The following is a 21,139-nucleotide window of genomic DNA, read 5'->3' on the forward strand; positions in this document are numbered from 1 at the left end:
TTATTTTCATGTTCTGTGAAGAAATTAGTTTTTGCAGAGATAGATTTCTCCAAGGAGGTAAGTACACTTGTATCTTAAAATTCTGTAATTATATAACTGGTTTTATATAATAGTTTTGAGATGAGGCAGTTCATAACAAAGAACTTTAAATCCAATCCTCAAGGTAACACAGGATTTCCACTTAAGTATATTTTTCTCATATCTTTATGTAAAATATTCTGAGATATGTTATCAGAAAAACATCTGGTGAATAAATATGTTAAAAATAACAAATAGCTCTAAATAGCTGGCAAGATACCAGATTAGTCTGTCTCTCCCATTTTTATGAGCATGTAGGGTTGATCTAGTTTGCCAAGTGACTATGCAGACATTCACTCTCTGACAAGTCTGAGCTCTCAGGACACACCTCTGGCTTTAATCTGGATTATTTTGTGTATTCTCAGAACACTCACTGCATCTCACACTAGTGAGGTGTGCGTGGACAAAAACCCATTCCTAGTTTAGGCTGAATGTGAATCAGTAATATTCTCAGCACTAACCAAGTATCTGTCAAATTAATTAGACTGACTTCCTATAATTTGAATATGTGACAGAAATATCCATCTTCTAAACTCTGTGTGACATTATACATTGCAAGAAATAAGTCCTATATTAAACTATGGTTCTGTGATAAAGAGAAAGCACTTTTGAATTCAGGTCAAAGATGGTTTTAACTCCACTTTATTCTGCCTCTTTTATTTATTTATTCAAATATATCAAACAATTATGCAAATATTTCTTAAGCTTTGATTTTGAACTACAAAAAGATGCCTAAAACACTATGCAATTTCATATTTTGGATATGAAAACTTGTTTATACTTAAATATATGCTTAGGGTAGAAGTACTCAAAAGTAAATCAAATAATGTGTTACAAAATAAGTAGAACTGACTAATGCTAGTCTTCATATACAAACCCATCTGAGAGCAATCTAGAATTCTTTTCTCCCCAATTTTTAAACCTCTTTGCCAGTGCCAAGAAAAACAAATTTGGACTGAGTGAATAAACAGCTCCTTTTATGAAAAATAAAAACAGGGATGCTTAATAAATACTAACTTCATAGTTTGGTATTACATATTTTCAACTGCATCAGATGAAATTTATAATGTAATGTAAAAACAATAAAAGTAATTTTGTAGTGTTATACTTAAGACAGAACAGTTCATCAATCAGAGTCAAAATCCATTTCTTTCCAGGATTTAGAGGCATTTCTTTTGTATTGTTCAAGTTCCTAAAAAAGAAACATAAATACATATTAAGCTAATTTTCTCATTACTCAAAGTGTCCAGAAACTTCACATATTTATTTGCAAATGTAGGTATGTACAAACACTTTTCACTGTAGAAAAAATATTCTATATTTTTATATTTAACAAAATTATCCTAAAAGTGCTATGAATTTTGACACATTTGCTGTCATGTAGGGAGCTACATTTTGCTGTACTTTAGATCAGTAGAGTGCTAGCAAGGTATACAAATTACCTTATCTCAGTCAAGTGGGATCACTGAAGCCTATAATAGAATGTTCTAGCACCATTACAAACACTTTCCTCCACCGAATTTTATGTAGAGGTGTGTACTATCATGAGTAATTTCTAAAGATTTTTTTTCAGCAAAAAATCATTTAGGAAGCATTACAACAGCTTTTCATTTATTTCAGAGTAAGACTTCCAGGAAATTTACAGGAAGGTGATGCTGCAATGAAGTACTCTTAGACCTAACCCTGTACTGCTTGCAAGATAAAAAACTCACCATATCTTACTTAGATCAGGAAAGAGGTGGACATAAATAAGTGCTTAGGATAAATGTAGCAAAGACCTTCAAAAGTGGATATGCGTTTTACAATTCTTATCTTGATTTTAATGGAATGGACTTCAGAGAGTAAGAGAGGTTTTGCTGTAGGCATACAAATATCAGCATGACAAAAATAACAAAATTCACACCTAGTGATTTTAACAGAAGTATTAACTATCAGTCCAGAGCACAGAGGGAAGAAGAAGAAATTAAAGGGCAGAACAATAAAGCAATCATCATTTTAAGATTGTATGGAAAGAATAGATGGAATTTTCTCTCAGGAAGTAACATCAGCAGCTTTGTCAGAGGTACAGAGTTTTCAGAAAGCACCCCAGCTGTATGAGCAGAGAGGATTTTTCGTTAGTGCAATTCTTCTTGATAGTTGTAGAAGTCTGGAGGTAGGGTTAAGTAACTCCATGGGTGACTGACACAGAACATATTTTGTTTAGGCTAAAGCCAGAAAGTTGCATTATTAGCTACAACTCCAGTACTATCGAACTGTTCTATCTCTAAGCTGGTCTTTATTCAGTATTTTCACTCCCTCATTATTAATATAAAATAATTATGATCTTGGAACATACTGAACTGTTGGAAACTTGCCAACAGTTAGGAATAGAAAGAATACTGTGGTATTTTAAGGAGCACATAGAACCTGTGTTATGCCAAGTAATTTCATTTAAAAACTTTCTCAAAGGCTTCAGGAAGGGGTAAAATTAGATAGCCAGGTTCTACATATAATGACAATACTGTCTGGCGGTCATGTCTACAGGTGTTGGCTAAATAATTACCCTTGCAGATTTATCGTCTGAGTAAACTCCTTCAAGAAAGAGGCAGACAATTTAGCAGAATTAATTTTGCTGTAAGTTTAGCTAGCCTAGAAGGCAATTCACTGTAAAGGCAATTCAAAACAATACACACATGCAGGATGTCAAATCACAGCATATATTACAGCTGTATAGCTACTCCACTACATACAGAAGTACAGACCAAAATTAAAAGTATTTATTTTGGACATGTATCTAGGTAAGGCTAACATTTAAACAATGAGAAATGAAAAAAAAAAAAGATTAAATGGGAGGATATTTAGGAAAAAATAGTATTTTAACAAATATCAGTGATTCAGGAGGAAAAATGTTGTCAGCAAAGTACACTTACCTAGTTTCTATGCAAAATAGAAAGTAAAATACATCCCCATAAGTCATAAATGAAATGCTAAGTTCTTTAAAACACTACATAAGGATCACTCCAGAGACCCTCTTGGAAAAGGGCCCCTTTCTGCTCATTAGGTTCTATATTGCAAACATGAGCAGAATTGTAGAATAGACAGATGATACAGTCAGCTAAGAGATCATCTCTCCAAAGTGAAAGAAGATCCTACAAAAGAATATATCTCCAAGTACACCAAAATCTTCATGCTAGCATTATGCTTGTTTTGTGAGTGCAAGTGTAGGGGGCAGAGATCAGATATACAAAAAAAATAATTGCAATTTAAATGTGCTTTCAATGCGCTCTGAGTGCTTTAAATGTAATTAGTGCTAGCAGCTTATCACAGATGTCTCAACATTGGCATAAAGTGGGCTTTTTTTTTTTTTTTAAACCTTAATGCTTCTGTAGTTCCGTGTTTCTGTAAATTCTTCATGTGTCAAATGGGGAAGATCACACCTAATCTCATAAAGGGATTTGGAAGAAAGACTTAACTGATGTTTGTGAGGCACTCAGATAAGATAACATTACCACACACTCTCAGAGAAAAAAAATTAATACTTTTGTGTTCATTGAAGTGTCTGAATGGCAGGTTGAAAAATAAGGTACATAAAGAATAAGGATGATAAAAAGAAATACTGAGCAATTGAATTGAGACATCAGCAAAATAGTATATGATCATGTAATTAAAGACAATACTACAATGTCTACAAACAAGAAGGAAAAATTAAGATTGTAGGAAAAGCCTTAATTGTTGTATTTCCTCTGTTCTGAGTGACTGATATGGCTTCAACTTTCCTTTTCATGCAGTTTCTTACTGGAAGTGCCCTCAATCTGGAAGATGGTGAAAGGAACCAAGTACTGAAACATTAATTAAAAGTCTTAAGCACACAAACTTTAGTGGAAAATTTAATAACAGTGCTAATAATGTGCTCTAATAATGGTTTTTAATTTGGTTTTAAAATTATTTTTTTTTTTTACCCATTTGGATATGCCTTAATGTGAAAACAAGAAAGCTTGTTCTTGGCAGCTGAGTAAATATCCTAAATAACTTCTTCTTTTATGAAGACTAGCACATGTCCTCCTGTGGAGAAAATGAAAGGTGGTACTGCTCTGTAACGCAGGTTAAGGTAGGGGCCTGTTATATTTCTCTGCCCAGTAACACTGGTGTTACCAGCGGTTCATGGCACAGCATGAAATCTTCTGCTTTGTGGAATGAGACTGAAATGGTCTCCTGAAATTCAGCAATATGTTCACATCAGCTAGGTATGCTGAAAAACTGTAGCTCTTGGTCTGTTGGCCAACAGTCCCCATGTCAGCTGCAGACCTGACACGGAAATGATACTTGGTTTTGAGTGCCATGGTTGATTAGGTTGCTGCAATCTTAGGGGAAATGCAACTATTCTTCCGTGTGAGATATAGTATCTTCTTGTGTTTATGACTTTTTAAAGTCTTAACAGTTACCCCTCTGTTAAGATCTGCTTCCATGACTTGTTAGCTGACACCAAATGGCACCAGGCATCTACTTTTTTGGCTTTACTTCATGGCATGAGGCTTCAGCAAGAACTGGCACCAACCCCTGAAGTAATAGCTCTGTGTAATAGGAGTCAATGTGAACTTTGGCTCTGCATGACTTCTGAATCAACTGAGTAGGAGGTGCTCTGGTTCTTTGAGCTCAAGGTTGGGCTTTATCTGTTGCATCAATGAATGAAGCTGCAGTCAAATGTTCAGATCAAAAGGTCCAATCACCTATTTTGGGTATTAACAGTGAAGGCATAACAGGAAACAAAAACCTTCAAAAAGACACCTTAGAGTACTTACATCTGTGGCAGAGAGCATTTCTAAAGGAAAGAGAACAGACATTCCTATGTGCCAGGCTCTTACAGCCACAAATATTTAGAAGGAGCTAAGGAACAAGACTTCCATGCTCTGCATAGGTGCTCACAGATGCAGGTGTATATATGTACCTCTAATCAGAAATAATATTTTAAAATATTTCATTCTTATTCAAGTTATGTGTGTACCAAAAACCAAATTAAGGTGACCTGAAAGCATCAAAAGACAAAAAGCTAACAGGGAATGGATAGAGGATGACAAGATTTCCATGTGGTTTATGTATGAAGAATTAAACGAAACCTAGACATTTATGGCCTAATAGCTATGCAGAATGACTATTTTTTTGAATCTTGAATGCCCTGCAAAAAAAACAAAATTCCAGTAATTCCTGGAGAAAATCTGCTAGTTAAGAATTACATTAGAAATATGAATTTCAAAAGGGTCCCTGGTGCTGTATTCTCTCACAGAGAGAGAGTAGCTTAACTACAGGGAATGGAAAGCAGTGAACAATTCCAACAGCACTATTTGATATAAATCTGTGCTATGTATGTCTGTGGGGCAAGAACTAGGAAAAGAATTCTGAAAAGACACAGTTGAGAAAGAGATGTGCTCCATCTTGAAGAAAGGCATAGTGAGGAAAAGACAGCCTAAGAGAGCTTTCCAGAGCAAAAATGTTTAGAAAGAAAGTGATATATCTCATAGTTAACTCTGAAAATATTAAAGAGGCAAAATAATCTGGTCTAAAAGAAAACAGTTATGTCAGAATGCTGATGACCTGAACTCTAAACTTCTACAGACAAACAGCATCTCAGATAAATGCTGACAGTACCTTGGAGTCAGCCAGGGACTTTCTTGATTTTTTTAACTGTTTCTTTATTTTATACTCATGAATTAAAATTCAATCTTTTACTCTGCTAGAATGTAGGCAAATCCTTCAATCAAAATTAAAAAGTTGGAAATTATTTATTTGAACTTTGTATTGCCACAGTTATCTCTATATTACAGTATTATTGAGCAGTCCTGACCAAGACTGACTCAGTCAGGTATTGCTGGTTCTTCTATCAGATGCAGTGATGACGGGCTGTTTTTTGCTTTCCTTGCTGGTTTTGTGCTTATTTTTCTTTTAAAGCTTATCTTTGAGATAAAAAAGCAAATAGGCTATCACCTGGAGTCCAAAGTAACATTAATTAACCGAAAGTAACCAAGAAAAATGATAACATGAAAACATTCCCTGCCATCACATGATAATTTTAATTTTGCATTAGGTCCCATGATTTCACCAGCAACACATTGCATATTGACCATCTTAATATACTGGTCCTCCCACACAACAGATGCCATGAGACTCTATAAAGAATGTCAGACACATGATGAATTTAAAAAATTGCTTTAAAAATATGATTTTTATGCTGCTTTCCATTGAACTGGAAAACAGAAGAACACTGCAACTAGGGAGTGCTTTTCTTTTAGATGTATATTTCTAGCTTGGTGCATTTCAAATTCCTGGTATAAAACATTTTAATAATGTGCAAATAATCTTGTAAAAATTAAACTTTGTGATAAAAACTTAGGAAATAACTGCAGATAACAAAAGTAATTTTCTCTGTAATGATCAAATTACTTGTAGTAGTCCAACAAAAAGAAGCTATAAAGGTTTGCAATGCCCTTGAACAGATTAGGATTCTAAAAGTCTGTCTCTTTTGTTTAAAAACAGAAAATTAATAATTTCCTGTATGATTTAATCAATACATACCAGTATCTGCTTTTGCAACACATTATTATGTAAAAATAACAAACCTAGTACACTATATAGTTATTTTGAGATATGTAGCTATTCTCAGTATGTATTATAAATTCCAAAAGCAGCGTGCTTTACAAATTTTAGTGATTTCTAAGACTGCTCTTGATGTGACAGAAATTCAGAACTGATACCTACATTAACAAGGTATTGCAGGTAATGTGCAAGTTCAAAGGCTGCAGGGGATTTTTGAAATTGCTTTATTCTTTGGATAAATCTTGCTTTGATTTTAACAGACCCATACCTACGATACTGATGAAAACTGTTATATACAGTACTGCTACTCAGCTGATGTTATATACTGATAGCTGTAAGGCAATCCTTTAACCTTCATCTTGTTTGCCACAGAATTTTTCCATAAAATTAATTCCCCACTAATCTAGAGAAAGACAGAAGCTCTTCAAAATTGAGAAGAAAAAGTAGAAGACCCTTTTCCCACTAAAAGCCTTTTCTGGAATTCAGGGGTTAAGCCACATTATCATCACTGTGGAATAATTCCATTCACTCTGTTGAAGATAAAATGTCTGTAGCCTGCAAATTCAAGGTAGAAATGTTATCATCTCAGTATTTTTCCAGTTTAAATAAGTTTTGAAGGAGAAAGAACAGTCCCCACCAAAGACCTTGATACTGCTTCCTACACTTTGTGTTAGTCCACATTCAGATGAGAGTACAGGGTGAAGAAATGAGGAAGTGATTGTCAAGTAAGCTTCAAAGTTTATTTTAGTGAGTTTATTCTAGAGATTAGTTTAAGGGAAAAATTGAATTATTAATTTCTAAAGAAATTCAGAGCCAAAACTTTGAGATCTAACAATGGTCTACTGGCTTAGTATCTTTACAATGGGAAAAAAACCTCACTACTAACTACTAAACTGGAATCTAAGGCTGAAATTATTTAGGGGCAAAAAGGAGAGGCATGAGTATATGCTATTAGTTCAACAGTACTGGTGATTCTGGAATACCTGACTGTGAACACTATTTGGAGAATTACCACACACCTGGTTTTTCTGAGCTCTCATGACATCAACTTCATACTCAGTGTACTGATTATCCTGTGCAGGGTCCTTGGTATCTTGTAAATCACAGAAACTCTAAAAGGAGAAAAGACAAAACCCCAAATGATGGAATTTTTATTATTTTAATAAGAAAAAGCCACACTATAGAAGTGAAAGTATTTGTTTTTAATAAAAATATATTAAAAGCTTGCATTTATGGAATAATTTTGTGCTACAGGACACAGATTAGTTAAAAGAAAGAAAAAAGCGGTTCTATTAGTAAAATGAAGAAAAAGTAATAGTGCAGCTAGATTCTAAAGGGCATAAAATATTCTTATCTGGTGGTTGGTTATTATTCTTGAGCATCAAAATGAAAATATTGTTTCTGGTCCATGATGTTAGGGCACAGTTGAGGTTGTCCCTACGAAATCATTTAATACTCATGACCAGAGTTCAGTTCTGGTTATCAGAAGCTGAGAAATAGCTGAGAAACTGATTGCTATCCGTGCCAAATATTTGATTTTTCATTTCCTAGCCTTGAACGAAATAAAACTTGAATTCCAAAGAAGCAAAAACACTAATAGTAAGAAAAACTATCAAATGAGGAGGGTTTTTTTAAATATTGTCCTGCACATTTCTCCTTAATCATGTCAAATGGAAGTAGCAAGAAGGCAATAATACCAGTGATGGAATAAAATAAAGCAGAATTCTACTTCTTAAGTGAGGCAATGGAGAAAGAAGTTTACAATGCGTAAAAATAGCTTCAAAGTTTAATGCCTGCTGTGGAACCAAAACAGGAGACTGTGAATTTATTTGGCAAATGTTTAAATCTTTAATTGGACACATATGAACAGCGATGGAGCTTGCAAGATGAGAAGTGTATTCATTTCTCCAGCTGTTTCAGGGGGAGTTCAGGGGGTACTTGAAGGGGTGAGTGCAGAGGCAAACATTTGCTTATTGTGTTTTTAAAGGCTATGAGGAAAACTAACATGAAAAATAACATTTCTGTATAGTTCCTGAAAAGTTTAGTCTTTATCATGTTGGGGCATTTTATACTGAGAACAGCATCTTTCATAATTTCTAAATGTAGGAAGGCAACTGAAGATGTAGAAGAACTACTACATACAAGTCTTTATATTTAAAAAATGTATTAAAGAGAACTGCTAAGTGAGACTGCAATTCCAGTCGGTGGACTTGAAACACAAAAAGGAGCAGGGATATTGCTGCTATTCTGTGAGAAAAGCAGCTGTGTGCGTGGCATGTATATCCCTACCTTGGGAGGAAATGTTTTCTCAAACACTTTTTTCCATAGTTCCAAAGGCGTGTTGACACGCATCTTTCCAAGATCACTGTCAGAGGCAGGTGGTGGTCCTGAGGATCACAGCACACATTAGACAAGTTGTTGTCATAACAGCATAAATCACAGAGTAATTTTGCATAATGATCCATCTAATTTAGTATTTTACTTTCTACACTGACAAGCTGCAACAAGTTTGAAAAAAAATTGATCTCCTACCATGAAATGGGCTGAGAGGTTTTGTATATTTTGTTTTCTTTCAGGTCTAAGCTTATTGGTACTTTACTATTTTACATAGTCCAGAGACTTTATTAAACTACCTAACAAACCTGCACAAATAATTCTCAGTAATATACTGAGAATATATATAACCGTAATTCTAAAATCTATAAGCTATTTCCTTTAATAATCTGTTAAAACTGATACTGATGTGCTCTAATTTATCTATTTGCTTAAAATGTTTTTCTTGTTTTCAAAATAATTAAGCAACAATGAACAAGAAATGTTCTAACCTATTTGGCTCATGGAATCCAGGCCTGCTGGTATAAAGAGAGGTTTGCTGGGATCCACTGATACAGACTTGCTAAACAGAAAAAAAAGAAAATGTATCAAGTGAGCAACAAGCCATCAACAAAAATCAATATTATTGTAGCCAAGACTAGAGTCTTTCTGGAGTTTGCGTATAAATGCATATAAATAAAATAGTACTCAACTCCAGTGGTAGTCACGTTTTTCATTCATTGGTTTGAGTTATCACTCAACTCAGTGATAACTCCGGAGTTATCACTGTCCTCAGCAGAGATAGGCAGCTGAGTCACAGGAGTCTAAGTCCATGAACAAAAATCTTTCAGAGATAATATTTAAGGAAAAAAAAAAAGTTTTCATGATTAAAATATTTTTATAAAGTAATTTTAGGCTCTGAGCAAGACAGTTATTAGTTAACAATAATGTTACCTTTTATCGTAGCCAAATGCCAAATGATTAATAAGAGCACGGGCTTTCAGCAGGAGAGCCTCAGATCTACTGGTAAACTAAATGAATCAGAAAACATAATTTACATTATGAACTTTCATCACAGATACATTGCATTTTGCCATCTACAAAGAGGATAGACCCTTGCTAATTAATACCTGACTCAAATAAATTTGGTATATGTTCACTGAATTGACTAGAATTAAATCTCACATTCCCTTTCAAAAACATAAATGTATTTTTACTGAATATATAGGTCAAGAAAGGTTAAAAAGTAGCATAAAACTGATTCAGAACTTTTGAAATATGTGCAAGACATAATTTTTTTGCCCAAAAGTAATGAGTTAAGATTTTAAATAACCTTAAAAATTATTCAGAATACCACAAACATTTAGAAATTTAATAAATAACAATCTAATTGTAATAAAACCAGCTTAAAAATGGCAAAACAGTACAGATTTATCAGAAAGCAGTTCTCAGAATATATACTCAAACAACATGCTTCTTCCTGTCTAAGGGTTTTTGTATCCTAATAGATTCATGTCTTTGAAAAAGAAGTCAGATCCCTGCTGTGGGAAATTAAGTTTCTCCCTCTCATTTCAATGACAATGAGGCTTTAGCAGACAAAGAGTTTTATATTCTAGTTGTAATTTTTAATTACAATAATGCTTAAATACAAAAAAAACCCCAACCAAGGCCGTTGTACTCTCAGTTAACAAAAGACAAATTCATGTGTCAAAGTGAAATAGCTTTACATGGATGAAAAAGGACATACTGGGATTATAAGTATTCAAAGTAAACATAAGTTGTTTTGATAATCACTAAGCTAATATTAATCTTATTTATTACATAAATAATGGTTGATACAATTAGATCCATCTTCTGATGCACAGTGAGCCTAAGGGGCAGTGGTTTTGGACTGTTTCAGGATGATCTGAAAAACTAGCATAAATACTTAATTGTCCTCATGTTGGCATCTTTCTACCCAATTCTGTAAGGAAGCTCCTGTCCTTCTTCAACACCCTAAGTGTAGTAATCTGGTATACATAAACTACTGTGAAAAGGAGCCCTTGAGTCACTTGATGTAAGTTCATGCTTCTACCAAAAGGGCCAGTTCTTGAATTCAATCTAAGGCAATCACTTTTTCCCATTTTCCTTTCTTGTACCAAAAAAAAAAAATTGCCAAGATACGATAAAATCAATGCAGGAACTAAGTTGGCTAACAGGTAACTATTTTCATTTTGTTTTTGCTGACACTAGGAATTGTGTAGTTTGTTTGTTCACAAGGCATGTCCATCCATTCATCCCCTGCCAGTACAGTGACTTGTTCAACAGATATAGCCCCATGAAGAAAGTTACTGTTAAACCAATGAAATTTTCTCTACGAATTTTACAGTACTATTTAAAAAATATTGTTTTCTAACAGAAATATTGTTTATCTTCTCTATCCTTAAATAGAAAGTGAATATACACACCACTAATGATGCTCCATAATAATGTGAAACAAATCGAAGTGTCTTGCTTATTATTTTCCTCATTTCAGAGTCTAACTCCTGAAAAAGTTGATAGTGAAACACAGATGTAAGAAACAAAACCAAAAGTACTACAGTTAGAACTTTTCTTTTTTTATATAAACTGCAATGCACTTAAGCTACAATATATAAGGCTTTCAGCTGTCAGCATAATTACATCTTAAGACAGAATCAGTAACAGCCTACTCTGAAAAGAAATGTCACAATTTCTCTTTGTTTCTTTTTTACAGATGGAGCCTAATTCAGGCAATATGTTAGTCCAGGAAAAGTTTTTAGATTGAGAATGTACATTTAATTTTCACTTTATTTGTTTGATATTGTTTTAAATTTTTTTCCAGTAGAAATGCAGCCTACTAGAAGAATATTTTGTGAAAATATTTAAGTTAATCTTTGGGTATACACTGTCTACATTGTAATACCTGCAAGATTTGAAAGGTGCATCAAAATACCTTTTCATCAATGTCTTTTTAATCTAAGATCATACAGATGGCTTTCCATGGATAAAATGGATGAAAACTTGGTCTCAGTGACACCTGCAGAAGGCAACCATAGACCCCCAAAGAAATCATGCTGGCATTTTGTCCTTATTACATGAGAGTCATTTAAGGAGGTCATGGCTCAGCATAAAGCTTTGGTATGAGAGAAGGCAAGTCCCTTTATTAATAAAGAATTCAGTAACTCAGAGAGTCAGCTAGGTATCAAGTGCACTGTGTAGCCATCCAGAGAAGCAAAGGCTGCCAGTAAGACTGCTAAAAATCAAACATATGTTTGATGCTATGACATTTCTTTCCTCCCCTCCATAAAAGGTGTAATTACTCACTTGTCTCTGGAAACTTAGGAAGTACTTTAAAAGAAGTTTACTTCTTTTTACAGACTGAAGCTGCCACAACTACCAAAAAAATCTGATCAGCTGACTTGAGATACAACCCTCTTTCACTGCCATAAACTTACAGCTGCTGTCACAGGGAACACGTGGAAGTGGATTTCTCTCATTATAAAAGAAAATCATCCACATGGTGTTTTCTTGCTTCCCTTTTTGGTCTGCAGTGTCTCAACATTTTCTAAGTACATCTCAAAAAAATCATCAGTTTGGGGGTGTTTTGTGAAGGAATGACAGTAGGCCTTCCCTAATGCTGTTGGATGGAAAGATTTTTTTTTTTTTTTGTCGTAGATCCACACTTAAGTTCAAAAGATTACTATTATATTAGTGAAATTTTAGTATATAGAATATTTACTGGGAATAATTTAATTATTCCAAATGTACTTAAGTATTACTTACATGAAAAATATCGTATTTGCTTCCGATTATCACCAAGGGTATTGGAAAAGGGTCAACTAATGCATAGTCCTGTTAAAAAGATACAGGACAGTTCAACTCTGTAGAAGATTGCAACTGTTAAAGCAACTGAAAAGGGTTAAAATTAATTCACAGAAGACAAGGTTTTCCAAACCTTCAAGTAGAGGAATCACCTTTATTGCACTATCCATATTATATTCTACCATTTTCCCATTTTCTTCCTAAATGCTGAGGAAATAATCCCTCTGAGCAGTCAGAAGACTTACTGGCATAAAAGGGCTTTTACACTCTATATTACATTATTAGATGGGAAAGGAAGAGAAGGAAAAGCCTCAGGTATTCACAGAACACCTCTCAGGCTGGATTAGTAGAACTGAATTTTTGGCACATTCACCTTCCTTGGATAAAATCTAGAAGAATACAGACAAAATCTCAAGAAAAAAAATTATTTGCTTCTGTCACACATTTGTCCTCCCCACATCATGTTTTCCAAACGCTTAATGTGAATTTTAAATTTTTGATATCAGCACAAAGAGGAAACATTGTCCAACAGTTTTGAAAATGTGAATCAGTATCAATGGAGGAAAACAGGTCTGACAGTGCAGACTTAAGTGCTAAATAGCTAATATTGGATAAAAATTTTAATAAGTCAATTACAAGAATTTTCAAGTGATCTGGAAGGGTTTGCTGTAGTCCATATGAAATGAAATAATCCCCTTGTGTTCAAGCAATTGTTTATTCAAGCTGCTTTGGCTGCAGAAGTGCAAGAAAGATGTGTTGTAGCAGAGGTTGGTCCAACTGCTCCCTCTAACCCCAGGGACTTCACAGACAGGTTAAATGATGGAATGTTGACAGAAGCTGCACATACTGAAAATCATCTACTTGGAGAGGAGAAATAATGGCTTCACTCATACACTGTCAAAGAAAAAGCTTTGAACAAAACTATCACAACTTAAAAATTAGTATACAGAATATAAAACTAAGAAAATAGTTTTCATTTCATAACTAAGGAAAATTTGGGATAACATCAGAAACCTTGAAACTAGCATATTGAACTCTATTCATGTTTTGACTGTGGAATTTATTTTTGACTTTAGATGCATCCAGGCTTTTTAAACAAGGTCTGCAACTGACATTTTTATCATCATAGAAATAATTCTTTAGCCAGGCTGGTGAAATTTAAGTATTTCGTTGATTCCTGTTTATGACAAAAATATGTTTAGCCATTAAAAGGCACATAAATATCTCCATAAACTGTGATTTGACTATAAAAGATAGCATTTTCTTTTAATAAATGTATACAATTTTTCTTTGAACAATGATGAACATAAGAGAACCAAGCAGAAATATAATATTTTATTTGCATTATTGATGTCTGATAATGGAAGCTAGCAAAAATTTTAGTTCAGAAGGTATAATTGTGTTTCCTACAGAGCAAGAATACCAAGTTTTCTTAACAATTAATAGCATTATTATTTTTCTTTATTGCAATAAGCTTGCAATTTTCTGATATGTAAACCCTTATATGAAACTAGACACTGTGGTCATAATTTATTGCCAGGTGTGCATGTAGGTGTTATCTTTTTGTGAACTGCCTTCTCTAAAAGTAAAAACCAAAATAATCCCAATATCAAACCCCATATGCTAAATCTATGGAGTGCTGCATATGTTGCTTTCTCATATATTTTGAGTTACTTTTAAATTTCTGAGCTCTGTAAGAACTTGCTGTATTGAAGCATTTTATAGAAGTTACAGTAACTAGATTTACATGCCAGGTCTTTGAATTGTTGAATACTTATTTATGCATTATATACACACAACATTTGCAGAGGTTTAATGCACAATGACTTTTCATTTCTATTGTGCATAATCTAGTTTAGCTTTTCCAGAGATTTAGTTAGCAATTATGTTTAAAGGACTGATGTTAACATTTCTGAAACTTTATAATTTAATTAGTTGTCAGATTATCAAAAGGCATTGAGTTTGTGATAGACATTTAAATAAATGCAAAGTATATAGTCATGTTGATGGCTGTTATAACTATATTCTTTGCTTAAATTTGTACCTTCAGCTAGTCTCTTGCTAGATGACTTTTGTACATTCTAGTTTTCATCTTCATTTTAAAAAGATGAGGGGGAAAAAAAGCAAACTGCTACTCTAAAACTATTTCTTTTGATTGGTGTAACATGCCATAACAATCACATTAGATATCTAACAAAAAGATATAAGAAACCTTCTTTCCTTGTTTCTGCTCTTATTGAATTTTTATTAAATTGCTATAATTTTCCAGTGAACAGGTTCATCTACATCAAATGGATTTTCAGTCATGCATAAAAATCTAAAAGAGTTGTTTATGATTTTCAAAAGCATTATCTTTAACTGTATAAAGGCCTGTGACATCTGGAGAAAATATTAGAAGTAACTTACAGGGTGATCCCTCTGCAGATCATTCCACATTCTCTGTTTAATTTCAGCAGCTACTTCAGGGTTTGTCTTTTCTAGTTTGGTTAAAATTTTGTTCACGTGGCTCCTAGTGACCTGCAGAAGGCTCTCCATAGTAGTCCAGAGTTCATTAGGTTTGGAGAGATCCAATACCAGAACTACAGCAAATGACCTATTAAACAGGCATTATATGGTCACATATATAGCACATGAGGCAGTCAGCATTTTCATACAAAACCACACTTGTAGTGCAAATGTGAAGATCTAACTGCCTACACAGAATTAAATGTGACAGCAAAGCAAGATGGCCTTTAGGAATATTCTGTACTCTCGAGAAACCTTTCCCTTGTCTCTTGTTCAGAACTATTATTTTGGCAACTTTCAATCAAGCATTGTTTTTGGGGACTGTCTTCAAACAGTAAAATATGGAAATATCCTCAGTCCTGTATCTCCTTCCTCTATGACTGAGGATTTCTGGTGCTATGCATCCCTGCCATCTAATAAGTCTACAACCCCAGACCAAACAATGTCAGCCAATGGCTATTTCCTGTATACCTGGGAAAGCTCCCTACTTTCATTATTCTTTTCTAGTATGAAAGGAAGAAGACCTGGTTAAGGACAATATTCTGTGTCATGGACTGTGACAATTTGTAGGAACATTGAAAAAATGAGAAAAGCCTTCTAAAAGAGTACTCATGACATCCTTAGCTACTACCAGACTTTTAAAGGTGGATTGTTGATGAGAAATGTTTTACATCTGAAGTCCTCTCTTTCTAAAACCCTGCCTCCCAAAACACCAGCTGCATTTAAGTGCAGGTGTAAAGATCACTGCAAATGCAGTAATCTAAATGAATGCCATCCTTCTATCCCATTTTAGCCTGACTTGAAAAAGGGGAGTTCAGATCAGAGTGGTATTACAACAGCTACAAAGCAAACTTAAGTGTTCAATTTAATTTTAAAATGCTGTGGGGGAAGAAAAATCTGGTGAAAAGTCTCTTGATGAAACTGAATATAGTTTATGGAACTTTTAAATAACCAAATTGGTTGACTACAATGATGAGAAAACCAACAAAATGCACTTATATTTGCTGAAATGGTAGAATTTTTATTGGCATGTTAAAATATTGCCTTGTGAATTGAAGTGAATTATTCTCATAGAACATTGCTGTCCCAGAAAATAATCTTAAGATTCTCCTTAATCAAAAAATCCCTTATCAGTAAAAAAGGAAGAGCAGACTGATGGAGATAGTGCTCAATTAATTTAATTTAGTCTGGGGCTGAAAAATTATACTTAATTTTTTCTCTCCTAAGCTGTTTTAGAGACAGAGAGCTTCACATACCATAAGTGTTTTTATTCCCTCTTAGTCTCTCAGCAAATAATGGCATTACCTCAGTAGTCAAAACAAGAGCAAATGTACCCAATAAACACAATATCCCTCCTTTTTCTTCCCTACAGAAGTTAAAGCTCAATACCAATGAAATAAAGCAATACATCATAATACAAAACTTATCTTTTGATCCTCTTCTCCCCTTTCAAATCCCATCTTCCCTAACCAAAATAACCATGAAAAGCACCCTCTATCACCTTTGTCATTTCTTCATGCAACTTTTCATGCATTTCTTCTTCATATACTATCCATTATTTTAATGGATAATTAAGAATGGATACATTTTCTTGATTTCATCAAAATTTCGGTTTCCTTTTGTTTTCAAATAATCTCTCTGCCAGGAAATTACTTTTTCATTAAAAGGATATTTTGTCACAATTTTTGACCTTGTTTTTCACCGTAAAATATCTGTTAACAGAAAGAGCATCTATGTGTGCACCAGAAGTAGGAAGCAAGATTTTATTTTTCATATGTCCCAAGTCTGGTTTTCTGCTCTTCACTGAGCATAAAGATATTATGTGTTCTCTCTTTCTGTATTTTTGTTCCATCTACTTAAGTCCAACCTACTTCCTCTACATTTTGTTCAGATTACTTAGAACTTGTTTATTTAGGAGAAAAGAATGAAAAGGACGACTAAAGCAAAGCATCATGGTATTACAGTGATTCTTGGCAAAACCCTGTAAATGTTCTATCTTAGACTTCGAAAGAGGTTTCCACAAAAAAAAAAAAAAAAGAGGTCTAGAGATTACTAATGTTTGAAGGAAGGCTCAAATTAACTCTGGAATTGTAATATTTACACTTACCTTATGTTGTGGCTAGTGATTGGTATTCGAATGAGTTCCACTAATGAGGTTCCACCACCTAGTTCCCAAAAATGAGCTACATCTTTAGGCTGCAAAAGAGTTTCTTTATGTTATTTTTAAGTGTGTGTATATATATAAAGATATGGTAAATTATACTTTATACTCACTGTATTGTGTCTCCTTGCCCGTCTTCCAAAAGTATATTCCAAGGCTAATGTTGGCTTTGGAGACTCTTCCCTAAAGGAAAAGTAACTGAATTTTATCAAGATCCTCTAAAGAAAGGAAGTTAATTCTACAGTTACTAGATTGTATTTATTAGTCAGTTCAGAATTTGGCTTAGAGAGAGCAGTACAGAGAAGACACTTTTAGACAGGAGGTGTCAGCTACTGAAGACAGGAGAAGCAGCAGCACCAGCCCAAAGGAATGACTCACTTTAGCTAACACTGGAGAAGGACTGAAAGGGTCACCTGAGAGGTTATAATGAAGGGAAATGAGTTCATTCCGAAGTGATCAACCAGTCACAGAACACATCTGCATACATGTATTATGAATTATCACACAATATGACTGTTTTTTTATCTACAGCTGAAAACTGCTTTAAAATATTTGACACATACCTCTCAAGGCATCTCAGTATGATAGTGGTCTTCCCCTGGAAATTAAAAATAAAGAGGAAGTCTACAGTACTGTCTTTAAAGCATAAAGTTGTATCACTAAGTCAAATTCGTTTAACATTCCAATAATAAAGGACCAGAAAACCGCAAATGCATGTAACTATTTGCAGCCTTATTGTGGAAACTTAAGTCAAATTTTCAGTCAGAATCAAGTTACACTACCATTATTATAAGTATAAACTAATAGACATGACAAATATAGCAATAGGAACTGTACTTAAAACAGGTATTAGTGATCAATTAGACCTTTGTAAAATGAGACCATGAGATATTATGTCTTAAAAATTAAGTGAACCTGAAAATTAATCTGAAAATATGAGACACAAATTATGTTTGAAAAGTGTAGAATTGTATCATATTTAGATTACCCCGTTTTTGTTTCCCATAAATAATATTGATTTTTCCCAAACTTCCCCTGGCTTGACATCATCATCATTATCAGGATTTTCTCTCTTCTCCACTTCAGCTATGGCAAGATCCCATAAAGTATCACTAGTTGGAAGAAAACACAGTAAGAAGAGATTAGAGAAAACACACACCTTAGGCCCTAATTCCTGAAAACATTTAAATGAAGGTTATTGTGGTGAAAACATTATTATTAATTATATTTATTATAATAATTATTATTATTAATTATATTATTATTATGTGACATTATTATTTCACATCACCTGCTCTCTGTCGAAGTCCTTCAAACCAGCTCAAGTGACATTCCTCAATAACCCCAACAGGCAATAGTGGCACATACCGAGCACGTATCAGCCGTGCAGCAGGAGGCTTTGCTTGGAGTACATTTAATCACAGAATCACACAATCAATTAAGTTGGAAAAGACTCCTGAGATCATCTAGTCCAACCTGTGACCGAACACCACCAGACCGAGTGCCACGTCCAAGCTTTCCTTAAAACACCTCCAGGGACGTTCACTCCACCTCTTCCCCGGGCAACCCATTGCGGTACTAAGACACCTTTAAAAGGTTGTGCGGCGTGTCAGGTTTTCCGCAGGAGCCTGCGGAAGGCTGGCAGCCTCTGGAGCCGGCAGCTCCCGGCCGCCGGCAGCGAGCACGCCTCGGAGGGCTCGGGAGAGCTCCGGAGCTGCGCTCGGTGTGCCGGGAGGCTGTTGCTCGGGCAGCGAGAGCTGCACGCCCAGTTCACATGGGGTCCCTTACAGAAGTAACTGGACAAGGGCTCTCGGCCCCGCTCGCTTTAGGGGCAGAGGCCGGAACGACCCGTTTTAAGCCCTCCTTCCTTCCCTCCCTCCTTCCCACTCCAAGATGTCCTCCCCGGCCGCCGGCCCCTTCCCCCAGGGCAGCGGGAGCGATCCCCTGTCTCCAGCCCGGGCAGGGCTCCCGGTACCTGGCCTTGGGCATGGCTGCGTGGGGCGCGGGCCCGGCTGCCCGTGGCCATGGGAACGGCGCGGGGCACGCCGGAAGCTGTAGTTCCGCGGGGGGAGGGACGGGCGGCTCCGGCCCCGCGCTCGGCTTAGCCCGGCCCGCGGCCGCCCACAGAGGGAGGAGCCGTGTAGCGGGTCCACCGAGGGACTCGCCCGCTTCGCTTTTCGAGGGACCCGCGGCTGCCTCTGTTTTCTGGGCTCCCACGCCTCGATGCCGGTGCGAGTGTGAGGGCCCTCGGGAGATCTCGACTGTGGTCCCTCTTTTGGGGGGACAAAATACTGCACCTGTGGAGGAAGCCAGGGATAAGTAAACGACACCACCAGGAGTCTTATGTGGCCTCGGCCTTAAGCACTGGCTCCTGATAAGCTCCTGGTCCCTCAGTGAGCTTTGTTACTAGCGGAGGGAGTGAAAGGAGGCCCGAGTAATTCCCGCTTCTTGGGAATTGCTGTGTAACACACAGTTAGTGTAGTTATTTCACAAAAATTATTGTGTAATTATTGTACAGCGGAGGGCAATGAGGGTGGGTGAGGGACTGGAGCATTTCTCTTAGGAGGAAAGGCTGAGGGAGCTGTGCCTGTGCAGCCTCGAGGAGACGCGAGTGAGAGGGAAGCTCATCAATGTCTGTCGGTGCCTGAAGGGTGTCAGAGGATGGAGCTGGGCTCTGCTCACTGGTGCCAGGAAACAGGGCACTGGGTGATGGGCAGAAACCGATGCACAGGAAGTTCCACCTGAACATGAGGAACAACAACTTCACTGTGCAGGTGACCAAGCACTGGAACAGACTGTGCAGGAGGCTGTGGAGTCTCACTCACCGGAGGTATTCAGGAACCATCTGGGCACAATCCTGTGCCGTGTGCTCTGGGATGACCCTGCTTGAGCAGGAAGGTTGGTCCAGATGATGCACTCTGACCCTTTCCCACCTGACCCATTCTGGAATTCTGTGATTTCGTAGTTACAAGGGGCATACAAAGTACGACACTGTAACAAAGGGGGGCTGGATTACATCAAATAAGATTATCAAAAATCTAGGCTTGGATTAGAAAGTAGGATTTAAAGGGTGCAGTAAAACAGCAGGATGACCCTGAGTATGAAAGGGGCATAGGATGTAGGTGAACCCAACAAGTCTAAACTGTCCTACATCAGAGAAGTGACCCAAAATCCAGGACAACAATTACAGCTCTCTTCTGTAGCTGAGGAGCTGCTTTCTATCTTGAGAGAGTGGAGACAGAAAAACCTGACTAAAGTTATTCAGTTACCTGTTTGATCAAATCCAGGAAAGCAGCCTCATTCATAATGATTAACTTAGATTTCATTTTAACTGTTCCTTCTTCCTTACCGAAAGAAGGCTGATGTATCCTTCCCCTGACCCTAAGTAATGTTCATTCTTTAAGATTTTTTTTTTTCTAAATTTAGCTTGCATAATCATTCAGTTTTAGTTCCAGAAGCCTTTATATGGCTATTTTTGTCTTTTTTTAATTACTTCCAGGTTTTTACATGCATATTATCAGGAATTTGCTAACCTTCTATAGAAACCATGGTCTTGCTAATTAAAATCCAGAAAGAAACTTAATTATGTAGTGTTGTACACTGCAAATCATGCTGATGTCTGTCTAAGTTCATTTCTTTAATCACTTTCAGTTCAACAGAACATTTCTGGTATCTTGGTCAATCTATGAAGCC

The 21,139-nt window shown here is 35.9% G+C and overlaps 1 protein-coding gene across 6 annotated transcripts; it reads right to left on the reverse strand.

Moving 5' to 3' along the window:
- Window positions 1–92: 92 nt before the first annotated feature.
- Window positions 93–19,512, reverse strand: DYNC2LI1 (dynein cytoplasmic 2 light intermediate chain 1). Of its 6 annotated transcripts, XM_058834315.1 has the most exons (14): window positions 19,422–19,512; window positions 18,738–18,848; window positions 18,435–18,558; window positions 18,010–18,044; window positions 17,560–17,629; window positions 17,393–17,481; window positions 15,187–15,373; window positions 12,742–12,810; window positions 11,406–11,483; window positions 9,913–9,989; window positions 9,471–9,541; window positions 8,935–9,032; window positions 7,665–7,757; window positions 93–1,270 (listed from the first exon to the last, which is right to left on the reverse strand). In XM_058834315.1, the coding sequence occupies exons 3-14, from the start codon at window positions 18,450–18,452 to the stop codon at window positions 1,205–1,207; spliced, it is 951 nt and encodes a 316-aa protein (XP_058690298.1). In that variant the 5' UTR covers window positions 18,453–18,558; window positions 18,738–18,848; window positions 19,422–19,512; the 3' UTR covers window positions 93–1,204. The 6 variants fall into 6 exon arrangements, with proteins under 6 accessions (XP_058690298.1, XP_058690296.1, XP_058690294.1 ...); XM_058834313.1 differs by lacking the exon at window positions 18,738–18,848 and having other exon boundaries at window positions 19,422–19,506; XM_058834311.1 differs by lacking the exons at window positions 18,738–18,848; window positions 19,422–19,512 and adding an exon at window positions 18,923–19,310.
- Window positions 19,513–21,139: the final 1,627 nt, after the last annotated feature.

The sequence above is a fragment of the Poecile atricapillus genome, chromosome 3, assembly GCF_030490865.1.
Source record: "Poecile atricapillus isolate bPoeAtr1 chromosome 3, bPoeAtr1.hap1, whole genome shotgun sequence".
In the NCBI taxonomy this organism is placed as follows: domain Eukaryota; kingdom Metazoa; phylum Chordata; class Aves; order Passeriformes; family Paridae; genus Poecile; species Poecile atricapillus.